Here is a 26,938-nt window from a genome sequence, read left to right on the forward strand (position 1 = left end):
TTTCCAAAGCTGGATCCATGACGAATGTACGATCGATTCTCGAAAGGTGTCGTTTTCCAATGAGATAATGTCTTGTTGGAACGCGCACGTTCTCTTTACACGAAATAGATCCTTTAACACGATAATCACAATTTCTTTCGAACACGGATATTGACGAATTTTCGTTGATAATTTAATTTAATTAAAACTGAAATTCTGAAAAACTTGATATTCGTTCGACGCAAACATCGCGCGAGAAATATTCGCCACTTAGAACTAGAAAGTTTAGATTCGATAAATTTTGTTCGTATAATAGACTATACAGTGTGTATGATTTCACGGATCAAATCTCAGCAATAAATGTAAAATTATCGTTTACGAACTTCTCAATACTATCTATTCGAATATCAAACAGCATTTAATCGATTAGTATCACATTTAATAAATAATCGTTTTATATCTTACACGCATAAATTACAGCTAAGAAACAGTCGATTTGTTGGGAAAAAGAAATATCGCACCGAATTGCACACACTGTACAGTTCAAGATATAATGTACGCACTCGAATGAAAGAAATTTTAACGCGATCGTTCGGTGTACATCGATGAACACGTTCGTTCGTTCGTTCGTTCGACCAAAAAGAAAGAAAATGAAGTGCAACTGAGATCTTTGGACCTTGGAAATATCGATTCACGAAGATAATAGAGGGTATCGCCCCTTTGTTCTTGTGTTTCTTCTCTCTCGACGTACGAAAGAGGTTTAGTCACAAAGTGTGCAGAGGCTATTGAGATTTTACGTAAGTTTAAGATTTCTATGGTGTTTTTGTACGCGCGGAAAGATGCATTCTCAAGCGTGTATTGTAAAGAGAATTCTTTGAGAGGCATATATAAAGAGCAAAACGAAACTCGTTAATCGATACCGTTTTTGTGCATTGCGAATTACGTCTAATTGCCATATTCCAGACTTAATTCCTCCTATTGTAATGGTAACACGAATATTATGAAGAGAGAAAATAAAAAGACATAAGATCCACCGTTGTCTACGTTTAAATAACACCACTGCTCCCTCTACGGTGTATAATCTGTACAAAGCATACTCCTTTTAGATGGATGTTTGATTTTTAATCGATGAAACAATGGAAAATTGTCCTGGATCTTTAAAAAGTCGTTAAAAAAAGGATATAATAATTACATCTTATATTCTCTTGAATGCCATCTATACGTAATTTCCTAATTACATGTAACAATCTAAATTCCTTTGTCCCTTTCGAGGAAATGTTTTATATCTTTAAAAAAATGTTAATTTCAATTTAAAAAAGCACTCAAAAACTTGAAGTTATGTTAAGATCATTTATTGAATTGCAGTACTTTATTAAAACAATTTTGGTACATAAATATACATATAATTTAATTTCTTTCCATTCAATGTAGCTATCAACAATTTACCGAATACTGTAATAATGTGAACGTATTTCTTATGTTTTTTAACACAACAGAACTAAGTAATTCCTATTCCGTTGCAAATTACACATTATTACATCGTAACAATCCAAATTGCTTCAATGTAACTCTACATTATCGCTCTCTCTCTCTCTCTTTGGTTATCGTTCTAATATCGGAACATTGTTCTGATTTTCCTTCTTTTTTTACACGCTTTGTTAGATGCTTAAAGAAAAGCTTAATTTTCTCGAATAAACTTTACAACGCGTGCGTAATACCTTCTTTTTTAAATGCTCGAAGCAATCGCGACTTTATTATGTATGTGTCTTTTTTCCGTTCTTAATGTATGTTGTGCTTCATGAAGAAAGAACTCGCAAATAAAATGTAAAAAATGTAGTCTGTAAAGTAAAATGTGGAAAAATTTAAGTTTGATTGATAAACTTATTCAGAATGTATGTGTACATATCGATGTAAAACACTGTTGTTGGAAACTTAAATAGTCAGCTGTTCAATTTATGTAGTTTTATTGTAAAATCGATACTCATTCGATAAACTAAAAATTTAAAGGCAACTCTTTTCATGTTGCGTTATGAAAGTAAGAAGATACGCTTCTGATTATTGTGCTACGAGAGAAATACTTTAATGAATGAGGAACAGTTATCACTTGTTATCAAATTAACTCGTAGTAAGATTAACATCTTTGCTTATTATCAGTCTAATAAGTACACAAGCCATCTTCGATAGATCTTGCTAGTATCCATGAAATTAAATTGTCGATGAAAGTAATAAAACGGATAAAATAGAAAAAAATAATACGACTAATCCAAGATGACAGAAAAGTAGCATAAAATAGTTTATTGAAGAAAGAACGACAGAAAGGACAGCGTGGCTTTACCTTTGTCGATTTATTAAGCTCCTGAACGCTTTAGAAACGCTAATTCTTTTGCTGTGCTCTGAGAATGTAAAGGGTAGCTTCTACCGAAAACGCTCGATCGTTTCACCTAGAGCATCGCTCCTTTGTCAAGTTCAGAGATTTGAACTTAACGAACTGAATCTTCTTCGATTAATCGTATCGTTTAATGTTTACTACGACTTCACCTCACCGGATTCTTCTTTTACCTGCGGGTGGGGTACGGTATTTGTGATTACAGAGATACTTTTTCCGCTCTGTAAACTGGAATGGCTCGATGAACGACTATGACTTTGGCTACCAGCGCCAACTGGAGTCTGTACAAGGGGCTGTGGTGGAGTTCTAGCACCAGATCCATTAATCACCGTGGAGTTTGGTTGCAATTGCATATGGTATTTGTAAATATTCTCTGTACTCTCGACAACTCCTGGATGCGAAAAATATGTCATTGACTAATTAATTAATTATGGATACGTAAAGGAAGTTTAACGTGTAAATAAAGTATGTACCGGCTTGTAAATTTAAACTACGTCCACGAACTCCAGTTTCTTTCGAAGGTGGACTCCACCAATTGACGAAAGTTCCAACGACAGGCACGTGTCTAAGAATACCTTCTTGCCATAATTTTTCTGCATTTTCTCTTTCCAAGTCCGTCTGTGCTGCTTCGATACCTCTTTTCACCACTTCGGATATAGTATCCAATAGCTTGGAGCTAGCTTCTACTTTTTGACCGACTTGTAGAACTAAGGATAGTAATTCGGCCACATCTGTGAAAAATTATATTTTGTTTCAAGTCCACATGCTAGATAAACTCAAATCAACTGTGGGACAAGAAATGTAAATCTTTGCTCACCTGTATCTTGTGTAACCATACCAAATCGTACACAAGCTAAGCCGTCGGCGCCTTCTCCTAGAGAAAATGCCGCGTCTGTGTTCCGTAAAGCTTCAACTAATTGCGTGTTTAATCTGTTCAATTCCTCTTTTGCCTGATCGGTCATGACGTGGATCCAAGTAGGAGGTGCGTATCGTACACCGCCTAAACCTGCCCAATCAGGCATTTCTACCAAATGTAAAGAGTCATTCTCTGAGACTAATCGCACGAACGTTGCTTTATGCTCGACCGTTGCCTGTAATATTTCCTATTATGCAAATGGCAGTGGTTAGTTGACAAATAATTGTCACTACCTTAACTGCATATGACCATCACTTTTAAAATATACTCACTATCTGCTGTTCCAAACAAGCTATTACGTTATCTATATCCTCGGTCGTAGGAGGTTGATCTGGATTTTCTAGAGGACAAATACGAATCGCAATACCATGATGTTCTATTTCACACAGCTCTATTTGTACGTTTTCAATGTCTCTTTGAAGAATTTGTCCTAACCAGGAATTTAATTTATCGTAATAAGGAGGAACACGTTCTGTTGTCTGTGGATCCCTGTCTGCAGGTACAAATTGAAACACTAATGCACTGGCTACAGCTTCGAATAGTTGTGGATTATTCACGGGGTTTGTTAGGAGCTCGTTTATGGTATACGACCCTGTTTCTCCTCCAGGTGGTTGACTCTGGAAAACAAACCGTACGATTTGGAACGAAAATTCGAATTATGGAACAGGATATCATTGTTCGGATCAATTACCAATATCCTTATGCAAGAAAATTTCTTAATTTTATTGTATAATTCTTCCACAGTCAAAAAGCATCTCTTTAATCTATTATGTACACCATCTCTACCTAACACTTGCAAAGTGGCCCACAAGGGTAAAGTCGGTAAACGTCTTGACAACGAATCTGTCATTAAACCTGATACCAGAGACAAAGTTGTGTCTCTTGGAGTAGGTCGACCACCTTTCGTATCTGTTAATCTATACAGTGTCTATGTATACATTAAGAAAATTTCAACAATACCTAAACAGTTTTTCAACCGAATGTATATATGTATAAAAGGATACTACTACTGGTAGTGATGGTATACCAAGCCATATTCCAAGAGGTAACGTAACACTATCTGCGATCTTCGAAGGCTGAAAATCAAGAAAAAGTCCGTATATTACACACTTTTAACCTTAAAGGATAAAATGAAATAAATACTAAATATGAACACACCAGATCCTTCGCAGAATTATTTAACGCTAACGCGGCTAAAGAATGACCTCTAAGGTGAAGCCAGACATTGTACTTGTCGCAAATTGCACGCAATCTAGCGATATTGTCGCAGTGTCCCGTTAATACTGATCCCGCCTCTGCCAATACCAGGAGCGGCGTCACGCTATTTGATTGCGTGTCTTCCGCGAGGCGGCGTTCCAAAGCTGACACGTCCATGCTATATCGCGATCCAAACATTGTGTTATGGGGGATGGGTCTTACACAATGGAGTGGCAAAGAAAGCTAAAAAATAGAACACAAATCTATGGTTATACGCCCACATTTTTTGTGAATCAGACTCTAAGTTTATATACCTGTTTACACAGATGTTGAACCACACCTAAAGGTGCGGCCACAGAACTGTAAATTAAAGGTGGTGAGGCCGCAAGCGCGGTGAAACCTTCCTCCATATACCGGGGATATTTCCTGTGTAAAGCCAACCTGGTCACTCTGACTAAACCTTCCAAGTGATCTTCGTGAAACGAAGAAGCGCAATCGACGAAACGGAAAATATGACTTAGCCATCTGGTTGTATCTGCGGCCAATCGGCCAGCTAATCTCTGAGCATGCGATTTTGGAAGTGCGAGCGCGTAAGCAGAAACAGTGTGTGCGATTAACGCTAATTTTGCTGGCTCTGTTAATGTTGGTAAGGTAGTCACTTGACTCGTTGCCGTTTCCGTTGTATCATCTTTTACCGGTTGGGGAGCGTCTTCGTGAATTACCAAGTCCTGTAAGCATGATTTATAATTAAATTTCAAGTTTTTCCAAGAGTATAATTACAATCACTAAATAGAAATATATGTGTATGAACAAGAAATATATATGTATGAACAAGAAATATATGTGTATTATAATAAATACATGGTCGTGAGTGTAACTCAAATTACGTATATTTTAATGAAAATTGAATAATGTTTACCTATTACAATTAATATATCTATTACTACATCCAATAAAAGATAAATACAAATCGATACATGTTTGTAAGAACATCATGAAATCATATATGAAAAGTGAGAATGAAACCCTGACATGAATGGATCAAAATTTTTGAAAATTTTTACATTTTTTGGCAGATACGTTCAATTAAAGCCCTGACATGAATGGATCAAAATTTTTGAAAATTTTTACATTTTTTGGCAGATACGTTCAATTGAAGCCCTGACATGAATGGATCAAAATTTTTGAAAATTTTTACATTTTTTGGCAGATACGTTCAATTGAAGCCCTGACATGAATGGATCAAAATTTTTGAAAATTTTTACATTTTTTGGCAGATACGTTCAATTAAAGCCCTGACATGAATGGATCAAAATTTTTGAAAATTTTTACATTTTTTGGCAGATACGTTCAATTTAAATAATTGAAAAAAGAGCGGCAGCTTCCAATTCTAGAAGAACAGTTAAACGATTCGTAACAATCATAGAGCCACGTGACGAGTATTCGCCAAAATCAGAGCTATACCGACCAATTAACATGCAAATCTAAGGGAAACAACCAATAGCCGCGAATCAATGGTTTCTGCTAGCGTCGTATTTACCTACCTGAATTAAAGTTAATATTTCGTCGGCAGTTTTTGATTGCGAGAGGAACCCAGAGGGATTGTTCCAGGTGGTACCGCCATCGTCTGCTGCCTTTTCGACAGCTTCCTCGAGCCTTGATATCACCTGCGAGGCTTGAAACTCTAATGCGGCTACTTCGTTCGACGTAGACCCACCTCCGGTACTGACCTGTCAAAATGATCGAAAAGACCGGGATAATACGGTATTGTCGGTAGCAAAATTTCTTTCGACACTTCGAAAGCTACTATTACGTTATCACGCACTGTCTTGATCACGGCTGACACGAACCTCGAGTATGTTTTGCGCTATACTTTCCATCGTCGCTTTATCGTTTGTGTCAGTCTCCTCAGCCATCGTGGCAATAGTCGTCGTGGCGCAGTACCGTCGCAATTCGACTTCCGTTCACCGCCGCTGAACACTAGCAAAATTCCCACAATTTCCGTTCTACGATTAAAAATAGATTTTATATAGATGTATACCCTCGAAACGCGATACACTTTAGGTTCGATAAAAGTATTTTGTATTCTTCTTCTGGCATTAACTGGTAATTAAAGAAAAGACGACTAGTTAGTTGATACGGTCCTTATTTTATCGATACGGCTTTTATCGCAGTGCCAGTTGTTCAATTCGCTGATTAGCTGAAATGCAGTACTTTGCATACGTATCAGCTTATTAACATACATGTGCTTTTAATTTAAACGAAGGACTTCGAATGAATATTGAAAATATGTTAGTTATTTGCAAATGTTCGAAGAAACAACTCTTATTAACGCGATTAAATTTTTTTAGTCGTTTTTTCCGATTTTATTAGAATTTGCAGAAATGGAAATTACGTTTATTTGAAAACATGCAATTGATAATATTAAATAAATGAATATTAAAATGCACAGTTTTTTATTTCACATTATGGTTTTCTGTACAATTCTAAATTATTTATATGATTAAAATTATTACAATTTTTTATATAACAATAGTGTAAAGCATAATTTAAATGTACACTTAAATGTTAATCTTTACTTGTGAGATTTATTTATGAACAATGTACGCAAAAACATGGAAAATAAGTTGATAAAATGATAAAAATAGTGGAATTGTTTTATTTTTGTTTAATGGATCATTGTAAATGCTTACTTTATTATAAAATTCTATTAAATCCATAAAAGATGAATTTCCATATATATTTACATAAAGAAATTAAACAATTTCAACTGTAGCACCAACTTTGGTGACAATTTCCTTTATCTTTTCAGCCTCTTCTTTCGGGATATCAGATTTGATTGTAACTGGTACGCTCTCAACAAACTTTTTGGCCTGTATAGAAAAAAAATTACAAATTTTAATGAACTTGATAGGATTTTGTTGTACACAATATATAAGGCAAAAGAGTTACCTGAACAAGATTACAATCTGGTAATATGGCCTTTATCTCTTTTATTAGAGCAATCTTTTGTTTTTCATCAAAAGCAATAAGTTTAATAGTAAATGCAGTTTGAACTATTTGAGGTTCTTCACTCTCTTCCTGAAACAAGACAATTTTTATGCATATATGTATAAGTATATAATTTTTCTTAACTTTATGAAATTCTTATAATAGCAGCATATATACTTCTACTTTTGGTGCAGCACCAACAAAACCACCCATAGGCATTACAGGTGCATCTGGCAAGTTTAATCTTTTTTTAAGTAAGTCACTCAATTGAGCTACTTCTATAAGATTTAAGGAAACAATGTGATTAGCGATCATCTCTATTTTAGCATTAGCTGATTCTTGCTGTGTAGAAACAGACTCAGACACAGAAGTTGTACTAGCTGTAGCAGCAGCTGCAACTTCTGATTGTTGAATAATACTAAAACATAAGAATTAAAATAAAATTAAGAGAGTGTGAATGATCATTTTCTAAAACTACAAAAACTACTATTGTAAAATAGACACATCATTTTTTACAATTCAACTTGTTTCCTCATACTGTGTTACATCATTTTGATGTAATTATTCGGACTGTATTTTATATATTAAATAGTAGTTTAAAGATACCCAGAAAAGTGAGGTTATGCAATCACGTTTCACTAAATTGCATATTTTCAACATAATAATTCATACCATTTGTGAAATTGGCGAATTTGATGGATATTCCTTTGACAGCTAAATCGTAACATATGCATTATATTCATTTTACAGTGGTTTATAAAACTAAAACTTTTTTCACATAAAAATAGCGAACAATGAGAATGAAAACGTTAAGAAATGATAAATGGATCAAACGTTTCACCACGACATCTAGGATCATTTTAGAGAATTTATAACGCCTATAGTACCATTGATGATAAAAATGTTTTCGTTAGAAAATAGTAAAATAAAAGCCGATTTGTAATAATTCGATAGTTGTATTAAAACGCATTAAAATATTACTGTTTAAAAAGCTCAGATTTTCAGTTTACTTAATAGTTCGAAAATAAAAAATAACTTCACTTAATAGTTTCAAAAACGAACATTAATTTATGCAGTCGGGACGTATTTAAACTAGAAAATGTTAAGAATATAACATGTTCTGCACAAAATCACTGTTTCAACAGTTGCAGAAGTATAAGATTCTATATTTCCTTCGCAAACTATTCTATTCTATACGTTACTTGTAATTTCACACTATACTGAATCGATAACGTTGCATGCGACAAGAAAATGATATGGGGGGTCAGGTGAACCCCAAACATGGTTCACGACAAAGCATTGAATATCGCGTGTAGTCTGTGCCTTGTCGGTCATAATACATACGTACATTATATTTTTTATTGGACATTAAAAACATTAAAACTATCGGAAATATATAATCGTATATTTAGTTAAAAAGGTACAAAAAAGACTTTCCAATCTTTAAATTTATTTATTTTAAATAAAGATAGTTGTCTACGAGATTTTTTACGAAATGGAAATATTTATTAATTACGTTTAAATTAATACATATAAGATCGTAAATACAGTACACAGATCAGTATGAATACATAACAATTATCGAGTGAAAATAATATACAACGAAATATACAATTCTGCACTGTAAAATACAGTTTTCTTTATACAATTCTTAGATTGAATAAATCACTTTACTAATACACAAGTTTTATTACTTGCAAGTGTGCATTATTTTTATCACTTGACGAGTTCTTCATCAAGAAACAAAATTTGTGCTCTCTTATTTTCGAATTCAATCAATCGTTTTGATTAGAGTATTTTAGACTAAATTATAACTTTACACATTGTTCGGGTTGATTTTTCTTTTCTTTTTATCACTTTATTTCTTATGAAAAAATTTCTCGTAAGTCGTATCGTTACTCTTTTTAAAATAGGTATTCGAACAATTCTACATCTCTGCACATCAGCGTGTTATTTCAATAACTTGGTGTAGTAGTAAATGTAATTAATCAATTTTTCCCCAAATAAAGTACAAATTATATTACATCAACCTACAAACAATTCTTCAAGGAAACATGATATGAAGGATGTGAACACGTTAAGCAATTCTCCTAAACTAACTTTACACAACTCCTTAACAATGTGTGACCAGTTTTTTTTACATCTATCGTTACTGTAGCATTACGGAAGGAAGGAATCATCGACGTTGTTGGATAAATATTACAGACGAATAATGATCAACGTGGTGTCCCTCGAATTGTTTGTATAATGTGGTTGCAGGCAGTTGAAGAAAGGAAAGAAAAAAGAGAAAATAGTCTGTACAAAGATGATTCAAGGACGGGTCGGTAACCACGAATCAATTGTCTGTCCATTAGTCGAATAGAAATAGTGCGTTTCTTCGAAAACTACAATTGGGTACAAATTACTGTCTCGCAGAACAGTTATACATCCTACCATGAGTAGCGTGACGTTAAAAAACTTATATCCTATTAGTCTTGGCCCTATATAATTACTTCTGCGTTTCATTATTTAATGTATGTATAATAAGGCTTCTTCGATGTCTGACTCTCTCGTATGTAGCAAGAAAAAAAAAAGAGAACATAATTAATCCTGGAGTTCTATTACATACTCCTTGCATATGACGGATTAATTGTTACGACTAGCTTGAACAAGATCTCAAAGGCACCCGCATCTTTGCCTTTCCTTTTTATCTTCTTGTCTTTCCTCTATGTATTGGTACGATTATGATTTAAGCTCGCTAGGTAATCGCTAAGATGGACCTACGTTTAGAAATTGCGACACGAAGACGGATCGGTATGATTTCTTAAACTAGAATCGGAGAACAATAGCGAGTAGTGTAAAATCTGCTTCGGCAACTACTTAATTACAAATAAACATTTGAACATTTGAACATTTGAACATTTGAAATGCGCTATTTCCTGTAAAAAGGGCTCGATAAGTAGAAAGAGCTTGACTAGTGACAATCGATACACTTTGTAATATAAAAAAGGTTGCGGTTATCTACAAAAATCATTACCAAATGTATTCGAAAAATCTATCGTGATATATTTTTCTTTGCCTAAATCATTTAAAAATGAAAAAGCAGGAAGAATAACCTAGACGAATAAGTTATTTTAACGCATAATAACAAATCTATGGATTTCGTAGATAACGCGGATCCACGCTTCTGTAAATTAAGCTTATATTTCAGTTTTTTGTTGCGAGAATTTAAATACTGTCAGGATGCAGGCTCTTAATTGGATCTTATCAAGTTACTATTTAACTTTCGCGTACTATCATAACTATTATATTGCGATATATATAATGCACAAAGTTACGCGCCTCGTGCGTAATATGTATATTTATATATATGTATATATTTATATTTATATATATATAATTCAAACGAAAAAAACGCAAATCGTTCTAGCCTACTGTCACGTAATTGGCTAACATGCCATACTTACAAACTGTACGACAATGTACAGTTTAAGATGATTTCTGGCATATCGAGGAAACGTTTTGAACTAGTCTTATCTATACACTTTTCATTCTTCTCTCAAATAAATACACAACTATCACATTAATGCACGCGTCTTACCAATTCGTTCTCGCGTTTATAATTGTTCGTTTATAATTGTTTGTAAAGTCTTTGTTCCATTACACTTCCTAATCACCTTCGGTTGGAGGTAAAGAACCTCCGGTTCTTCTTCTTCCTTGCAAAGAACGCGAAACGGCATTGTCACGCGCGAAGGTTCCGTATAAAATAAATATTTTACGCATATTTGGATTGCTCGAAGCAATATCGAGCTTCGGTAATTCTCTAAAGCTGCCAGAAAATAAGAAAGATTTCACTCTTTCCAAAATTGTCTCTTCTTTGTTCTGGACGAATCTATCATCCCATCGATCGATAAGCTACACGCGTCATATTCTTCTATCAACTTTCCCAAACATTCCGCCGAAGCTTCCCTCAGAACATCTTTTACCTATCTTTTTGCGAATTCTACGAAAAGAAAAAGTAGTCTTCTCGCGTCTAATTCGAACTTGTCCAGCACCGTCGACGAGATCGTTGGATGTGTATACGGTTTACTACCTTCGAAGTTACTACAGCTTTCAACGTCTCTCTCTCTCTCTCTCTCTCTCTCCCCCCCTTTCTCTCTCTCTCTCTCTCTCTCCTCGTTCATCTTTTAGGGAAACGTTTCGTGTCTATCGTCGAAATCTGTTTAAATAATACACATCTAGGCCCCTAAAACGCAGCGTAAATTCTTATACAAAACATAATGTCGAACGATCCTCAATCAATAGCATCGTTTTCCCCTTCCTTTCGTATTTGTCCCTGTGTCTTGCGTGTCGCTTAAACTACGTTGACGAACATTCATCAACAGGTGAAGCGAACATCTGTATATCTTCTGCTAGATCAGCGCAGTCGGATGGACCTCCGTACAGATTAGTTTGATTGTATTTCACGATCCTGATAGGAACGTAGGCTCGTGAATAGACAGTCTTGTGTCTCGCCAGGCTTCTCTAGAAGCTGTGTCCATGGTAAAGTTTAACTCTTCGAATGTACATTTGTCTTTTGCGCCTTCTTTTTCCTGGCTGCAAGCATGTCGTAGAAGGGATTGTGCGATATGCTTTGCCTAGAATTGAAAAAATTGCGAATTATAGAAGCGAATTTGGATTGCATTACGAGCGAAAGATACGTTTTAGGCGATAGTAGAAATATTTGAATTTATTAAATCACTGATAAAATTAATTGCGATGTTTGTGTAAAAGTTGTTTGTGCTTAAAAACTTTTAATAACAAAAAAGAGGAAGAATCGTGTTACAAACCCTCGACCATTAAAAGCGTAAATTATATAAACTCAAACCGTCCACAATTTTCAGTAAAAGATTCACGGAAGCGTTAAATAAGCAGCACTAACCTCAGTCAGAAATGGAAGTCTTCTTTGAATTATTCACAGAATGAATAACAACTTACCGCACGCATTTGATCCATTCTTCTTTCTCTTCGTCCGTGGCCGCAGACATTCTGTACACGGTGTGTTTGCCTGTAAAGAGCAAAGAACAACAGTTACAATTCCGGTGTAATTACTGCGAGCACGACGACGTGCTATGAAAAAAAAGGGCTGCGTTAAATGGCAACGCAACACGCATAGGATTCGATCGTTTCACACGAGAAAGACGTTTTGCCCGACCGATACTTGAATTCTTTATCCTTCGTGCTCTATTAATTCCCTGGCTCTTCCAGGTTTTAATTTAGAGAAGCCAACGTGCGTTTAAAATTGCATTTTTTTCTCCAAGTGATCATTTCGTTCCTACGCTGAAATTACGCATGAGAAAAGGCGGCGTAATGCTTTTGATACGTAATTTAAAAAAAACAATGTGCATTCGCTTAGCTGATTCTCTTAATGGTTCCCACGCGTAGGATAATCATTAACCCATTATAAGAACCAAAGTCACGTCAACGCATCAACGTTTCATTTATAATTATATTCTTGACCAATTGATTACATCGAAGTCATATAATTCGTGCCGTAATACTGCGTTTACAACTTGCGACTTTCACGCGTTATTTCGCCTCTTCTGCCTCGACAGATTGACTCTCGTTCAGATAAGCAAAATTGCTTAAATTCAGGTGACTTGACCGGTCAACGCCGTTAGCCGCGCTGGAAACACTCGTTCCCGGCCGATCACGAAAGTTAAGCAGCAGCGGTCACGGGAGCGGTCTAGGATGGGTGACCGCTCCGTGAGGCGTTGACGAAGAGGAGACGCGCCGAAGCCATTTTTCGCCCTTGGAGTTTTGGGCCAATTCAATAGTCAGGAAATATTAGGGCTGGCTAGAACAGAGAACGCGTGAAGGGGGTGCAACTGAAGTTAATTCATAAAAGTGATTGCTGGAGCACCCCTGTCATACGCGTTGGATGGTCATCGTGGAGAGTCTTAGTCGGTAAGAGGTCCGATACTACTCTGCTGTTACGCAATTACTGCAACAGCGGAGTGTCCATGAGGATTTCTCCACGTACAAAAAAAAAGGTAACTTGACCGAGCTGATCGAAGTTTCAACAATCTACGATTGTTAAAAGTGTCCAAGTATAGCATAGCGCAGGCTCGAGTAATTAAACGCGCTGATAGCCGTAATCGAGTGGATTGGGTGGTAGGTCACGGCACCGATCAATTAAGGCTTTCATCTAGGATCCCCGGTTAGGTACCTTCGACAACTTTTCCCTCGCTGTCCGTCTTGCACGCTTTGATGAACTCGGAGCCAGCGGCGTATAGCTCGAAGCAATGCGGCTTGTGCCGATCCTGCACCTCTCTGACCTGAATGTTTTCCAGCGGAATGATGCCTCGTGGCTCCTTGTCGGTCGTGTACTCGAAGTAATACAGACAGTTGTCGTTTAATATGAACCACCGTCTCTTCCAGCTCTTGTAGCGTCCGCCTGAAACAACCATCAACGATTTAAAAGCTAACGATCGATGCACAACTATAATTGCGTTATTTACCTGCTGTCTCCGTCAGGGCAGCAGAGGGACAAAGCGATACGATATAAGAAAAGTACAGACACTTTGACGGGTTTTTCGTCTCGTTGTCGTCGGGGAATGCTTCCGGACCAACGATTCCCAAACGTATTTTCCATTTTTCGTTCTTCCTCAAATCTTGCATGAACGTAATACACGTAATTACGAGGCAGGCAACGTCCGTCAATTTGTAAATTCTATTTTTGCGTTTCAGCGCGACTGAACATAGAATGCCAGCAGTCACGCGTCGTATCTCGAATCACCGCCAGTATCTTTGGAATGCTTGGGCATAATGGTGAAAATATTCGAGTCGCCCGACCGAGGCTTTCGACCTCTGTGGCCGGACAGTTTGGGAAACGCTGTTCCAGGATGTTCTCACTCGTCCCTGTAACCCTTTGCAGCGACAACCTTATCGTCTCATCTGGTTTCGATTGTACACGGAGAGTGGGCTGTTCTCGATCGCGAATCGATCGTTTGATTATGGCTGGTTATTAACGATCGATTCCTTGTACGGATGCATCGAGCGAGTATTTTTGTCCGTCCCGTAGGCCTTTGAATACCCGCATACATCGTGGAAACCATCCGGATCGCTTTACGCGCCATGGGTGGCGTGTACTTGCGGAACTACGTTGGCAATAGAGAACGCGTTAGCTCAAACAACGATCTTGGGAATTTAGAGGATTCAACGGCTTAGATTGATATAAAATATTTACCATGTAGATTAATATAAAATAATAACGAAAATTTCTAAGACCAGAAAGTTACGTACAATGTGAAATGTAAAAAGTATTCTCAGTGGGTGAGAAGTTCGTTAAGTCCTGCACCTGTGATTACTTTGCAACAAGAAACGTATCTTTTACGACATCAATCAGTACGGATCATTACTTTACTTGTATTTACTTTACTTTACTGTGTCGAAAGCTACAAGCTCTACGTGAACAAAAAAGCAGACAGGTCTACTTAACCCTCCGTAGGTAAACGTATTTTTCATACCTCGTAAGCAGACTGCTCCAGGCATTAAGAAAATCTAAGAAACATCTCCAGTCTGTGTTATCTATCTATGGAATATCGTACGCTAAGCCAAATGTACGAAACTTCGTGGATCGCTAATCCAATTTACCTACAGAGGATTACCTAAAGAAAAGGAACAAGTTACTTTCACTATACGCAGCCTCTTTTAACATTCCTCGATTTTTAGAATCACTTTCCGTTTTAGGCGAAAATTACTATTTTACTATTTATGCAATCTTCTCTCGATTACTCTTCTCTACTTGTATACCGGAGAAAAAGCTTTCTCCCTGTTGCAAAGAAAGGTCGATGGAAAATTTGTTAAAAAAAAAAAATCCGTCGCTGTAAAGGGTTAACATCCTCATGCACTCGTAACATTCCCCGGAAGAAAGGGGATCGCATGCAAGCCGGGATACATTCGCAACATTATTCGATCAACAATGGCTCGAGCAGCGTTCTTTCTTCGTCCTTCTCTCAGCCACGCAAAAAACGTTTTCTCGTTTCAATTCATACCGGGTGAAGGGGAGAAGGGAAACGTCAGAAGGGTCAAAAGTCGAATTGCACGTTACACAGTCTACGAAAGAATTACCTTGCTTCCAGAGCCAGCCTTCCTTGTCAGGGTTGAAGAACGTGTGCATCAGATCGTTCCCGTCGTCTTCCGGTATCTTGAACGGTTCCGTCTTTATACTTTCGTATAAGCTCTGCAAAAGTAACGTACTGCTTTTAAAATACCAATACGATCTTTGCGAGTAAATCATTTGGTTGTTCGAAATCAAGAGATATGATCTCGTATCTCTCATTGCTGTTTCAAAATTCGGATAATTCGGTGCGATGGAATCGCTTGTCTCGACGGTACGCAACGAGGAAGATACTAGAGGAAATTCGAGTTTCTGCGAGCCAAACGTGTCGTCAGTGGAAATTCTAGTTTTCCTAAACGTCTCTCGCAACCGTAAGGAAACACTTACTGCGAACATTATACAAAAAGGATTCGACGTTATAATATTATAAGTACAAATCGATTTACTCCAGACGATGCAAATAGCAAAAGAGACTATCTCGCTGAGAAGAGAAAAGGAAGCTACTCGTTTCATTTTTTACAAAACTTCAACCATTATCCACTTTAACCATTATCGCCAAAGCATAAATGAGAACTATAACGTTTATTCTCCGTTTATATGGCACGAAAGAAAATCAACGATGTACTGGACAGGGGCAGTATCGGCATTCCATTCTGCTCGTCGAAGACGATACATAAAATCGATGATATCCTGCAACTGGTAAATCTATGCTTACATAAGAGCAGCTGCATATGATCGCCAGTCTAGAATCGTTTTCGATCCGGCAACGCGTCGATTAGACGAGGTGAGACGAGGTGAAACGCAACGCGCCACTTTGCATAAATCTACCATTAAGAAATCACCGCAACGGACTTCCCCGTTAGTCAGTAGGTTCATTCTAATAACTGCGATCCGCCGGTTGTGAGGCGACTTGTAAAGCGCGCCAATTGCTTTATATCCTGGCCATGGATCACGCGGATGGAAACACGCGTGCATCACGACATAACACGAACGAAAGGTCGGCCACTGCACGCGAATGACGTACGTCCTTTGTTGCACACGCTATTGCGTTATTTATCGTGTTTGTTAAGACCCACTTGCCTCCTTCTTCACCGATCCTCGGCTCGTTTATTCAATTTGGAATTTTTGCACCAGTTCGTCTAACATTTAATGCCAATCGTCCGATATTCATTGGAATATAAGTCGATTAAATCCTAGTCGTTTGGAATTTGGATTATCGAACTCCGTGTAGATACTCCGAGCGGACGACTGAATCGATCGGTCAAGCGAGAATCTACGCGTGACGCAAACGTTTGCCAGGAATTTACCAGAAATTTCTGATTAATACGCTTTACGTCATCGGAAACGGGAACGGGAATAAACGCAGAATGTTTCAATAACTCGGTTAAACCGCAAACAATATCGTAAAGATTGCTTCCTCATCGATAGAACTGATTAAAGTCAGCCGAAGCAATATACAAGTCTCATCTGGAAACACGATCCAACTCGATATTCCGAACGATATTCTAATGGCACGTGCAGCATTTTAGAAAAACGACAAATTGGAATTTCATAGCGCCCTATCTTTGAATTACGTCGAACGTGCACCGATTATTATCGATGATTTAGTATAGCGATCTAATTTCGACGTGTGTATCGCCTTTATTTATTTGCGGTGATAGAGCTCCACCTAATCATTACGGTTACCCACACGTAATAAAATCGTTGCACCAACAGCTCTGCCCTAATTGCAGGAAATCTTTCGTGTATGTTTTCGCGGCACGGTTTGCGGAACAAGGAGAATTTGCATTTTTCGCGAAACACGAATATCGGGCGAAAATTGTAACGCGAAACGTGAAACTGCGAGTCCAGGTGGGAACGAGATTAAATCTCGAGGCACATACGCGAAAAGTAAAGCGAAGCAAGATCGAATTAACCTTCGGAACTTTCACATTTTCATCGTCGCTCGAGGTTCGTACGATTACGCTGTAACGAACAACGAAGAGAAATAATGGAGCATTCTAGAAAATATCCAAAAATGTCCCCCGTCGATAGTCTGTAAATTATCGTTAAACATAGATCGCATGACTTTATTTATCGTCGTACGAGCAAAAAGATCTGGCTGCGATCTGACGTTGTAGGCTAGCTATACACGATTCGAGGAACGGTTCCCATAGAGAGACAAATGACACAGGAAGCGCAGATAAAGCGAGAGCGAGCTTTTGCACTCACCACAAGGAGTTCTCGAGGTAGGTCGCCGCCATTGTTGATGCCACGGTTCATGGAAATGAACTGTTCCACGCTGGGCTTATCCTTGACGCTCGGATTGTGCAGCGACGTGTTCAACATAATGATGGCGAAGCTAAGCACGTAACAGGTGTCCGTGTTGGTGAATATGTTCGGGTTCAACTGGCAGTACCTTTGCGCGAAACACTCCATCATCCGGTCGATCTTCTGCGCCTCACCGGGTAATCTGAACGACCAGAGGAACTGTCGAAGAGCTTGTACCAGGATCAGGTCTGTAAAATCGTGCAGTTCGACGAACGCTCGCAACACCCTCTCGTTGAAGTCGTGTCGTTCGCCCAGGTAGTCGCCGATCGCGGTTTTGTTCAGGCCCTCGCCCTTGTAAAGGAACTGGGCGACGTCCTCGGGCGTCGGGGCCAGCAGATTGTGCTCGATCAGGTACTCGATTCCCTTCTTAGGGTCCATGTTGAACTTCTTACGGCCGATAGACGTCTGTTTCGCCTTGTTCGACGGCTTGGTCTCGTCGGCCGCGAGACCACCGCCCTCCATCGCTTCCATCTCGGCCACCACTTCGCCCAGCTCATCTTTCAGTTGCTGCAACAGAAACGGACGGGTCAGCGAAACGTGCACGACAACGGCTTCCTCGTTCTCGCGAGCGAATCTCCACTCACGCTTCCATCTACCCTTGAATCGTCCTCTTCGTCCCGAATCGAACGATCGGTGTAACGCGATTTGCCAGGGGGAAGGTTCGAATCGAACGTGCCGTTTCGAGGTTCTAAGGTTGCTTCGCGGATCGAAGGTTTAACCTGTCTCCGCTTTCATTTGATTAATGTTGCGTGTAATGCCAGGTAGATCGAGTATCGCTCGAATTAGTCGCCACGACGAGCGAAACATTTGCTCGGCGAAGCTTTTCCTGTGGACGTCGAGGATATAGGGACGAATGAAGTTTGGAAGTAACTCAATCTGCTGGGACAGATTGCCCGGAAACGAAAGATCCCGAAGAACCTGGTACATATGTACATCGTGTAGGAAAGTTGCAAAGGAGGTCAAGAAATCCGATAGAATCGAATGCAACTGCGACTTACAGTTACGGTTGATTTCTTCGTGTATCTTTACTTGTAGCGATACTTTTAACATCAAATTCCAACGACAATTTGTTCCACCATTATTCGAGGCTCTTTCAAACGATCGGCCGTTTAACCGCATTGCAGCAAATAGTAATATCGCGTTAAGATTCGATGCGAGAAACACCGTAGGATTTCGTAAAATCGACCAAGTTTCTACGGTTCTAAGTTCGTTCTTGCCTGATGCTCCTTCGATTTTTTGCGCCTTACTACTTCCATCCTCCTCTTTCACTGTCGTCCCTTTATAAAAATCATCGCTACGGACGCACCCCATGTTTGAAGGAAGTCCTTCAGCCGACATGGTCTCGTCTTTCCGATTTAGATAAGCAAAGAACTTTCCTAGGGTGAATACCGGGAGGGAAGCGTCACGAGTGTCACACCGGTATCTGTCTCGCCCACGTAGCGTTCGAGCTACCATCTACGGTTTTATCATTACGGAATTAATCACAAATAAGACGCTGAGTTTCGCGTTTCAAGGTTTAGGATTAAAATTGCAGGAAATACCAGTTTTCCTGATCTCGCTATGTAGGATTTACTACCGTTTCGCTATCTTCTGTACAATTTTGAAGAAGGAGAGGATACGAATATCGCAGGAGAGAAACATGACAAGTACATTTTTGGTGATTTTCTGCTTTCAGATGTCGCACGCAACAATCGTGCAACCTTCTTTTTCGAGGTTTGTAAACGCCAAGCAGTTCACCAGCGATCGCAAGTACCAGTACGCGGACTTCCTGCCGAGTGTCTGACTCTACCAGTCGTTTGCAATTTCCTTCTGCGGTATTTCCCGCTGTACGCGCCGGATTTGGAGGGCATGCCGCGGATTCCGGTGTCCTTTTTTGTTTCCTTCTTCGAGCTGCTAAACTACGTCGAAATCATCGAAAGTGCTCGACCGACCAAGCAGTAGTTTTGCTTATTGTTAGTTAGATACGTCCGTATCGTTGCGAAAGAAGCGAAAAATCGTTCGACCGTTGCACCGTAATTGGCTCGACTTTATCGACTTTTATCAACGAATACGTTGCAAAACAGCTTAACTTTCAAAAGAATACAAGATCGATCGAATGTGTTACGAGAACTTGCTCCCCTTTCCCATTTTCTTTCCCCACCGACGTTTGAATTGGATAGAAATACGTGTCAATTTCTTCTACTTAATTACCCATCGAACACGATGCAACGATCTTCCGTGGCAGAAAATAATTCCATGCCGGAAAATCACAATTACGAAAATCAAGGCGAAACACAATCTCTTGTAACGTTGAACAAAAAGGAGGAAAAAGAGAAGAAGCCGCGATGTGTGTACGTAGTATGACAATGGAACGAGCGTACATTTTCATTCGTCGAGGTGAACAAGAGAAAAAATTGAAACGAGAAACGTTGGAATAATATTTCCACGGTGTCGTACGCGAACGCGTGTCTCACGGTTATGTTTTGACCCGGCCGCCTCCCAGAATGCACCACCTCCGACTTTAATACGGGATCAGACACTTCCGGAAAAACGCAGTCACGTCTCTTAATTACGATATCGTGTCGAGGAAACTTCGAAATCTGTCGGTTCGGTTTTATTTATCCACCCAGAAGTTTTTTATCTTTGCGAATTTTGCCTGCCCATCCAATGCCTGTTTTGTTAGGATGATCATCTTTGCCCGGTATATCTTGAATCCTTGAATCTGATAAGTTTTTCGATAAAGAACTTATGTAAATAATTGATCAGAGTTGCGGATATATTTTCAAGCTGAATATTTGTGTTTCGATAAGTACAAGCGGACACGAGATCTTACGATCTTATGGCAATTTCCATGCGAGATTCGTTAGGAGAAGTGAAATAGATGAGTTCTTTGTAGATGATCAAAATAGGTTTTAAATGAAGACATTAGCGTGATTGAGCGTGCGCGTCTTGGAAAATGGCTTGAGGCGTCACGATCTTGCCAAGTATCTTCTCAACTGTATCAAAATTTAATATCGTCGCAGTAGGGTGAGTCACGAATGCCGACCAATTACGAATACGTTGGAAAAACGAAATTTTTACGACGACCGAAGTTCACGTATAAATCTTTAGTATGGAGTTTCAAATTACTCTTAATTACTCGTGTAACTGATCAGCGCGGTATAGAAATTTTATCTGAGAAGATCGCGCGTAGAAAACATTAATATAAAATTCTGAATGCAATTTTCCCGCGAAATACTCTATTCATTGAATTCTTGCTCACGGTACGCTCACCCCTTGTAAGTTTTTAATTAACAACAGACTCGAACGAGTAACAATCCCGGGGATTTTATTAAACAAACGATTCTCCTTTTGCTCTCGCGTCCGCGGATTCATTCCGCTCAAACAATGAGCATCTCTGACAGCCATCGAGAACAAATCTTCCGGTTTTTCCGTTTTGAAAGAACCGTGAAAACTTTTCGAAAAAGCATGATTTTTTTTGTTATAAAAAAAGAAGACGGAGAAATGAAGGGGAAGAAAAAGTTGCCCTTTCGTACGGCAGAAAGATAAATTCTGCTTAATTACCGACAAAAGGATATCCGGCCTAATTAATGTTCGGGGTCGGCTTTCTTTCTCGCGAGAACCGCGCGATATTTCTCGAATGCTTAAGCGAGGAAATTATTCAACGATCTCGCTCTCTGCCCTCCTCCATTGAATTGTTAACCCGATTTCCAGAAATTGTCAAACTAATTGAGCGCGAATCTTTATTCGCGGAGCCATGAAAATTCCTCTTTCTTCTTTTTTTTTCCGCGATAACTTTCGATTCACGATCATGAAACGAATCGAAAGGAATTCTGCGATATTGTCTTCCGTTCTGCTGGTAATTGCGTGCTAAGGTATAACAAGCCGTCTGTCGGCTTTAATTGCGCGTGTTTATAATATAATGTATTACTTAATAAGGTGGGTGCATCGAACTGGCGAATTAACTTTTTCCGTTAGCCGCCGCTTGAAACGTCTGGTTATCGCTGTGTAACTTTGCTAAGAGAAAGTAACTCGTTGAGTAAGTTATTTGTTATAGTGATATGTGCACTTCGAAGAGGAAACGAGGATTGCCTTTTTACAAATGCTAATCGGATTTTTGAGTGCTTCGAAAGATTCTATCTCTATACTTTCGACCATATCGTAAGGAATTTTCCAACGTGATACGATTGAACGAGAGACACGATGACTCAAACCGAAAACTCGAATAATGGTTTAGAAAACGTTACTAAACTCGATGACTAAGAAAGAATTCTTCGCTCGAAAATAACCTACGATATTTCATGATGTATTTTCACTGTCTATCGCAAAGACTATACGCACATAATACGCAAAATATGCCTGTTGAACAGACGTCGGTTTAGACTCTATTTCTTCAGTCGTGTTTGTAAAACTACGATTTCACGCGAATATCAACAGACTACTAAATAATACAAAAATAGTATAGTTGCTTATACAAACGTATCGATTTCTGCTTACTGAAATCATTTCGACGTAAGTATACTGTACATAGAGGCATCCATTTTAATATCAAATATTAGTCGCAAATATGATAAATCCGAAATATGAAACAATAAATTGAGTAATAACGGAGGAAAACAACGAGCGCGCTGTTTGCTCGGAATAATAGAAACGGGGGAAAGAGAATTCGTCGGGGATCAGAATCCGGGGCCGGAGTAAATTTTCCACTTCCTTTCAGCCAGCTCGTCCAAAAGCTGTTTATCGAGGCCCTACGCCCAAGGAAGTACAGTTTATTTTTAACCGGATACATTCACGACGCGTTCCACGCGCTTACGAGCGCGTCAACGTCCGTTTTGTCGCGGGACACTTGTCAATGAAAGCCTGACATCGAAATTTCGTTAGCGGAGAAATGATACAACGGAAGCTTGTTTGTGCTTATAAAATATGAAGCAGACGCTTCAAATAATTCAATGGTCACGTTTCTAGACAAATATCGAGAGTCAAACGAAAAGAAGAGATATTACAATCGAATTAGAGAAGAAAAATATTCTTGAAAATTCTTTTGGATCTGTTCGGTGGAACGTTACTCGTGCACCGTTCAGGCTTACGTAAGTCGAATGTAAAACAATGGATAATATGAGTTGTTGAGAAAAGCTACTAATGTTGGGAAAAATGAAGAAGAGACTACGTTACGCGACGAATGTCGAATGCGATGGTGTTAACGGAAGACCCTGAAGAGCAAACGGCTTCGGATAGGTATAATTATTTACTTGATATCCTTAGAGATCTTCGACCTGTGTCGCGATGCAATCGGGTCAGACTCGATACCTATGTCTGGAAGAGAGCAAACGCGTTTTCATATGTTCGAATAGATTTCTAAGAAAACAGTGCAATTTCGTCGCGAAGAATTTAATTGAACGCCGAAACGTCGAATTATTAAACGTTATTTTAACGTCGAAACAAAACAGTCTGGTCTAAACCAGAGCTATTGAATTTTTGTCCCAGAGCAATCATAATAGTTAGACTTTTAAATAACCAGCTAAACGTACGAAAATTAACCCAAGAGACATACAATTGCCTCGTCTAAATAGATAATCTTTCACCTACCATAAACAGTCTCTATTAATTCTGTAGAAAAGTCTCATATACGTGTCGCGTCTTACGACGACCTAAATGATATTAGACTACTTTAATCACGATTACATTCGCCCTTATCAATTACAATCGGCCAATTCACACAATTCCCCCGCAATATAATCCTGCATCGAAACAATGATTCCAATATTTTTCGCAGAGTTGTTCATCGTGTAGACGTGGAAGCTCGATCAAAGAAAGCAGAGAATCGTATGAAAAGGAGAAGGAAACGCGAGAGACTTTCGCGTTGAAAAGAGCGAGGGACAATCGGTCGCTTTCCGGTAGACTGTAGAGCGTTCGATATCCATCCTCTCTGTCTCGACGAAGATTAAACCTTGGTCGGTTTGGTCGCGAAATGACGAGTGAAGAGTATCGAAGGCTTTGTCGGGAATGGAAGGATGGAAGAAAAAATCGATGGATACGTGCAAACGACGCGGTGGTTCGCGCGATATCCTGGCGATCTTCGCCAGTGTCGCCCTGGAAAACGACGCGAACACGCGATCGTAAAATATTTATTCTGCCCGTCGTGGAAAACGATACAAACCGTCGTAATGCATTTCACGTTCGAATATTCCGAGTAGTTAAATCGTTTGTTCAACTGCTATCTTATTTTACTTTATTTTGTTCTTTTTTTTTACTGATTTCCAACACGAAAACAAGTCATCAATTTTTTGTAGCAAGTATTTACTCATTTTTCTTTTTTTTTAAAAGTTTAGAGTAATTTAGGTAATCCGTTTTTTAGCCTGTTTTTATCCGTTTATTCGCCTTTGATCGTAATACATATCTCACGATTGTTTACAATTTTTTATCACCGCCGTGATTTCATATATTATTATATTCAAAATTTCGAATCGATCAATTGGAAACGACATTTACACGTTCTACGATGTCAAGGATTGACGTGTACTAGTTCATCGTTTTAATATTTAGCCGATAGAACGAGCTCGACATCAATTATTCCTTAAAACGTCGCATCTCGTAAACTATACAATCCTATGTTCGTTATTCGTTAATGTCCACGATGGCTATGTGCAACTTACAATTTCACAACAAACGTAATCTAAAATGTTAACGTAATTATAGCCGCATAGCTCGCAAACTTATTGCATTAACACCACCGCTAATTATATCGAGCAGGAAGATAAAACGCGCGATGTTATTTCGTGTCGATCCCGCCATTCGAAGCGTTAGACATTAGACAAATTTGATGAGAGAGAGAAAACCTAGGAAGAAACATTGTTTGAACGCGAAAGGTAACTGTGCAAAGGTGAACAGCAGGAGTTGTGTACACGATACACCCTCCTGGAGGCAGCCAGCCCTCGGTAATATCGAAAAGAGGTGGGAAGAGGTCGGAGACGTTGTCCTGAGTACACCGACCGTATTAAGCGCGTTTTACGCCGCTCTACTTGTTATTCAGGTTCCACGATCGGCAGTTCGTTCGCAGGGAAAAAGAAATTTCACCGCGTCGCTCCGAGGCATGTCTTTTATTTTTACCACGACCACTTTGAAGAAACTAAAAATACGACTATCACTGAAATCACCCGGTAAATTGACCCTTTTTCGGAAGTTATTGGTTAACTCGAGTCAAGTTTAAAAACATTTAAACAAAAAAAAAAAAAAGAAGAAGGAAAGTTTAAAATTTTGTAGATGTTAGATCGTTCTAGATAGATTTGATTATCTAAAAAGAATGCTATGATTCTAAATAAGGGATATATCATCTACGTTTACCCGGAGGGCGTTGTACAGTTAAGCCACCCTTGTGATGTTTACTGGCGGAAAAGAAACCCTCAAGCTGACCTATCTTCATGGTAGGCTTTAACTATACGGAAAGGGTTAATAAGGGTACGTAAGGATTACGGACAGAAAAACAAGTATTTCGAATCTTAAATTTTTGACTAGAAAATATCTGTCGCGTAAAAAGTATACGTCGCGTAATGGTAAATTTCTATTTAAAAAATTGTCCGCAAATAATTCTTTCATTAAATTTCCTGCTGTTACTTACAACAACCATAGTTCACGATAGTTCCAAAAATGACTGCCGGAACTACTATTGGTGAAGGGTGAAACGAGTAAAGGGTGAAACGATGAATATCGAGGTGTATCAGGGACTTAAAGCGCGAAAACATTGACGTAGAAACGCGACCGGCTGCCTCGGTCGTTAAGCCATTGCTACGTCTGCGGAAGGTGTGGCCCTTTTCCTATAGATAGGCTGATCGGAGGGGCGATAATGTCCCAGAGGGAAGGTAGAAGAACTTCACCCTCCTATACAGAGACCAGCCCTTTTGACTTGGTCTGAAATTTCTGCAACGCCACACCAAACTAATCGTATTTCCAACTGTCTTCGTGCTCGCTCTTAACGCCAACTCTTTTTCCGGCCAGTTCACCGTTCTAGATTTAGACGAATTAAGTTTACTTTTCCTTTCCTTCGAGAATAAGAATCGCGATGCAAGAGTTAATTAGTAGCAATAACATTTCTATCTCGCCTAACGTTTTCACTTCACACAAATGGTGCTTTTTTAATTGCTTCGTATTACAGAAGCACAATCTTCTAATTACTCTGCAACATCAATAGTAATCATGGGTGATCTTCAATTTAACAGAAAATTTATTCGACGAGCTGCAAATAGTCGATAGAAAAAGAAAGGACGCGTCGCTACAAAGAAACTTTTTTCTTTCCACAAGTAAACTGATCGTTTAAGGGAGTTTTCCAAAACAAATATTTCGTTAACAAAACAGGCAATCGAATTGTTCGTTTGAAGTTCAACGAAACCCTATCAACCTCCAATCCTCAATATCAAACGGGAACTTGCCCCAAGACCTATCACGCATCTAAAATCCTACTATGCAGGACAACCAGCAACCACCCTGTACGACAAACCTTTGGCTTGAACAAACGAAAGACAGGCAAACTTCTGCCAAGTTTGTACTCTTGCGCACATCGCGTTAAAGAGGCGATCGCGTTACTCCTTGACAACATCGCAAACCTTCAGAGACCCAGTCCGCTTCGTCTTCGACCCTCTTGTGAAACGGTTGTTCGAGGGGAAAAAACGAAGAAATTAGGAGCGAGAAAGAAAAAAGAATATAAGAAGAAGGAGACGAAGAAGAGATTGGTTCGCATCAGCGACGCAGAACTCTTTGCTCGTGGCAGTATAGCCAGGAAAAAAGGCAGGGAGACCGGAAGTGGGCTCTCGTTGTCTTCGATGGACCTCGTTAACGGGCGGTCGCGGCGATATAGCGCGAGTCACGAACAATAACGTTGGTCGTCTGTGCCGGCACAGAGTGGTATTGTCTGTTATGCAGCCGTGTTTCTTTTGTCCGTTCTCGGCTCCGCATCCGGCCACGACGCGGCCCCGTCCTTCCACGCCATCTTCTCGTCGATGCGTGAGAAAACATGCGTGACTCTCTCTCGCGGTATCTGTTGTATACACCGAGCGCAGACCAGACGCGAAAATGCCAACCGTCTGCAGCTTCGATGCTTCTGTGCCGG

The 26,938-nt window shown here is 39.1% G+C and overlaps 3 protein-coding genes across 12 annotated transcripts in view; all 3 read right to left on the reverse strand.

The window, feature by feature from the left end:
* Positions 1 to 1,315: 1,315 nt before the first annotated feature.
* LOC126865177 (putative pyridoxal-dependent decarboxylase domain-containing protein 2) lies at positions 1,316 to 6,745 on the reverse strand. Of its 3 annotated transcripts, none has more exons than XM_050617405.1 (10): positions 6,329 to 6,745; positions 6,023 to 6,208; positions 4,793 to 5,206; positions 4,440 to 4,721; positions 4,286 to 4,357; positions 3,973 to 4,209; positions 3,554 to 3,898; positions 3,183 to 3,456; positions 2,839 to 3,096; positions 1,316 to 2,756 (listed from the first exon to the last, which is right to left on the reverse strand). In XM_050617405.1, exons 1-10 carry the CDS (start codon positions 6,392 to 6,394, stop codon positions 2,506 to 2,508), a joined length of 2,385 nt encoding a protein of 794 aa, XP_050473362.1. In that variant the 5' UTR covers positions 6,395 to 6,745; the 3' UTR covers positions 1,316 to 2,505. The 3 variants fall into 3 exon arrangements, with proteins under 3 accessions (XP_050473362.1, XP_050473353.1, XP_050473344.1); XM_050617396.1 differs by having other exon boundaries at positions 3,183 to 3,468; positions 4,286 to 4,348; positions 6,329 to 6,738; XM_050617387.1 differs by having other exon boundaries at positions 3,183 to 3,468; positions 6,329 to 6,736.
* Positions 6,746 to 7,119: 374 nt separating this feature from the next.
* Positions 7,120 to 8,309, reverse strand: LOC126865312 (39S ribosomal protein L12, mitochondrial). The gene is made up of 4 exons (XM_050617727.1): positions 8,142 to 8,309; positions 7,647 to 7,887; positions 7,431 to 7,559; positions 7,120 to 7,351 (listed from the first exon to the last, which is right to left on the reverse strand). Exons 1-4 carry the CDS (start codon positions 8,210 to 8,212, stop codon positions 7,235 to 7,237), a joined length of 558 nt encoding a protein of 185 aa, XP_050473684.1. The 5' UTR covers positions 8,213 to 8,309; the 3' UTR covers positions 7,120 to 7,234.
* Positions 8,310 to 8,953: 644 nt separating this feature from the next.
* The window catches only part of LOC126865230 (cytohesin-1), a 60,551-nt gene continuing 42,566 nt past the window's right edge, over positions 8,954 to 26,938 (reverse strand). For 5 of the 8 annotated variants that reach the window (XM_050617528.1, XM_050617557.1, XM_050617566.1 and 2 more), the window contains 5 exons: positions 17,761 to 18,366; positions 15,561 to 15,672; positions 13,657 to 13,887; positions 12,426 to 12,495; positions 8,954 to 12,085 (listed from right to left, as the gene is read on the reverse strand). In XM_050617528.1, the coding sequence (XP_050473485.1) occupies positions 11,998 to 12,085; positions 12,426 to 12,495; positions 13,657 to 13,887; positions 15,561 to 15,672; positions 17,761 to 18,366 (1,107 nt within the window). In that variant the 3' untranslated portion in view covers positions 8,954 to 11,997. Of the gene's footprint in view, positions 12,086 to 12,425; positions 12,496 to 13,656; positions 13,888 to 15,560; positions 15,673 to 17,760; positions 18,367 to 18,443; positions 21,872 to 26,938 lie in introns of those variants that run through there. The other 3 variants (XM_050617537.1, XM_050617519.1, XM_050617576.1) reach the window with 2 other exon arrangements.

Source organism: Bombus huntii, chromosome 1 (genome assembly GCF_024542735.1).
Source record: "Bombus huntii isolate Logan2020A chromosome 1, iyBomHunt1.1, whole genome shotgun sequence".
Lineage (NCBI taxonomy): Eukaryota > Metazoa > Arthropoda > Insecta > Hymenoptera > Apidae > Bombus > Bombus huntii.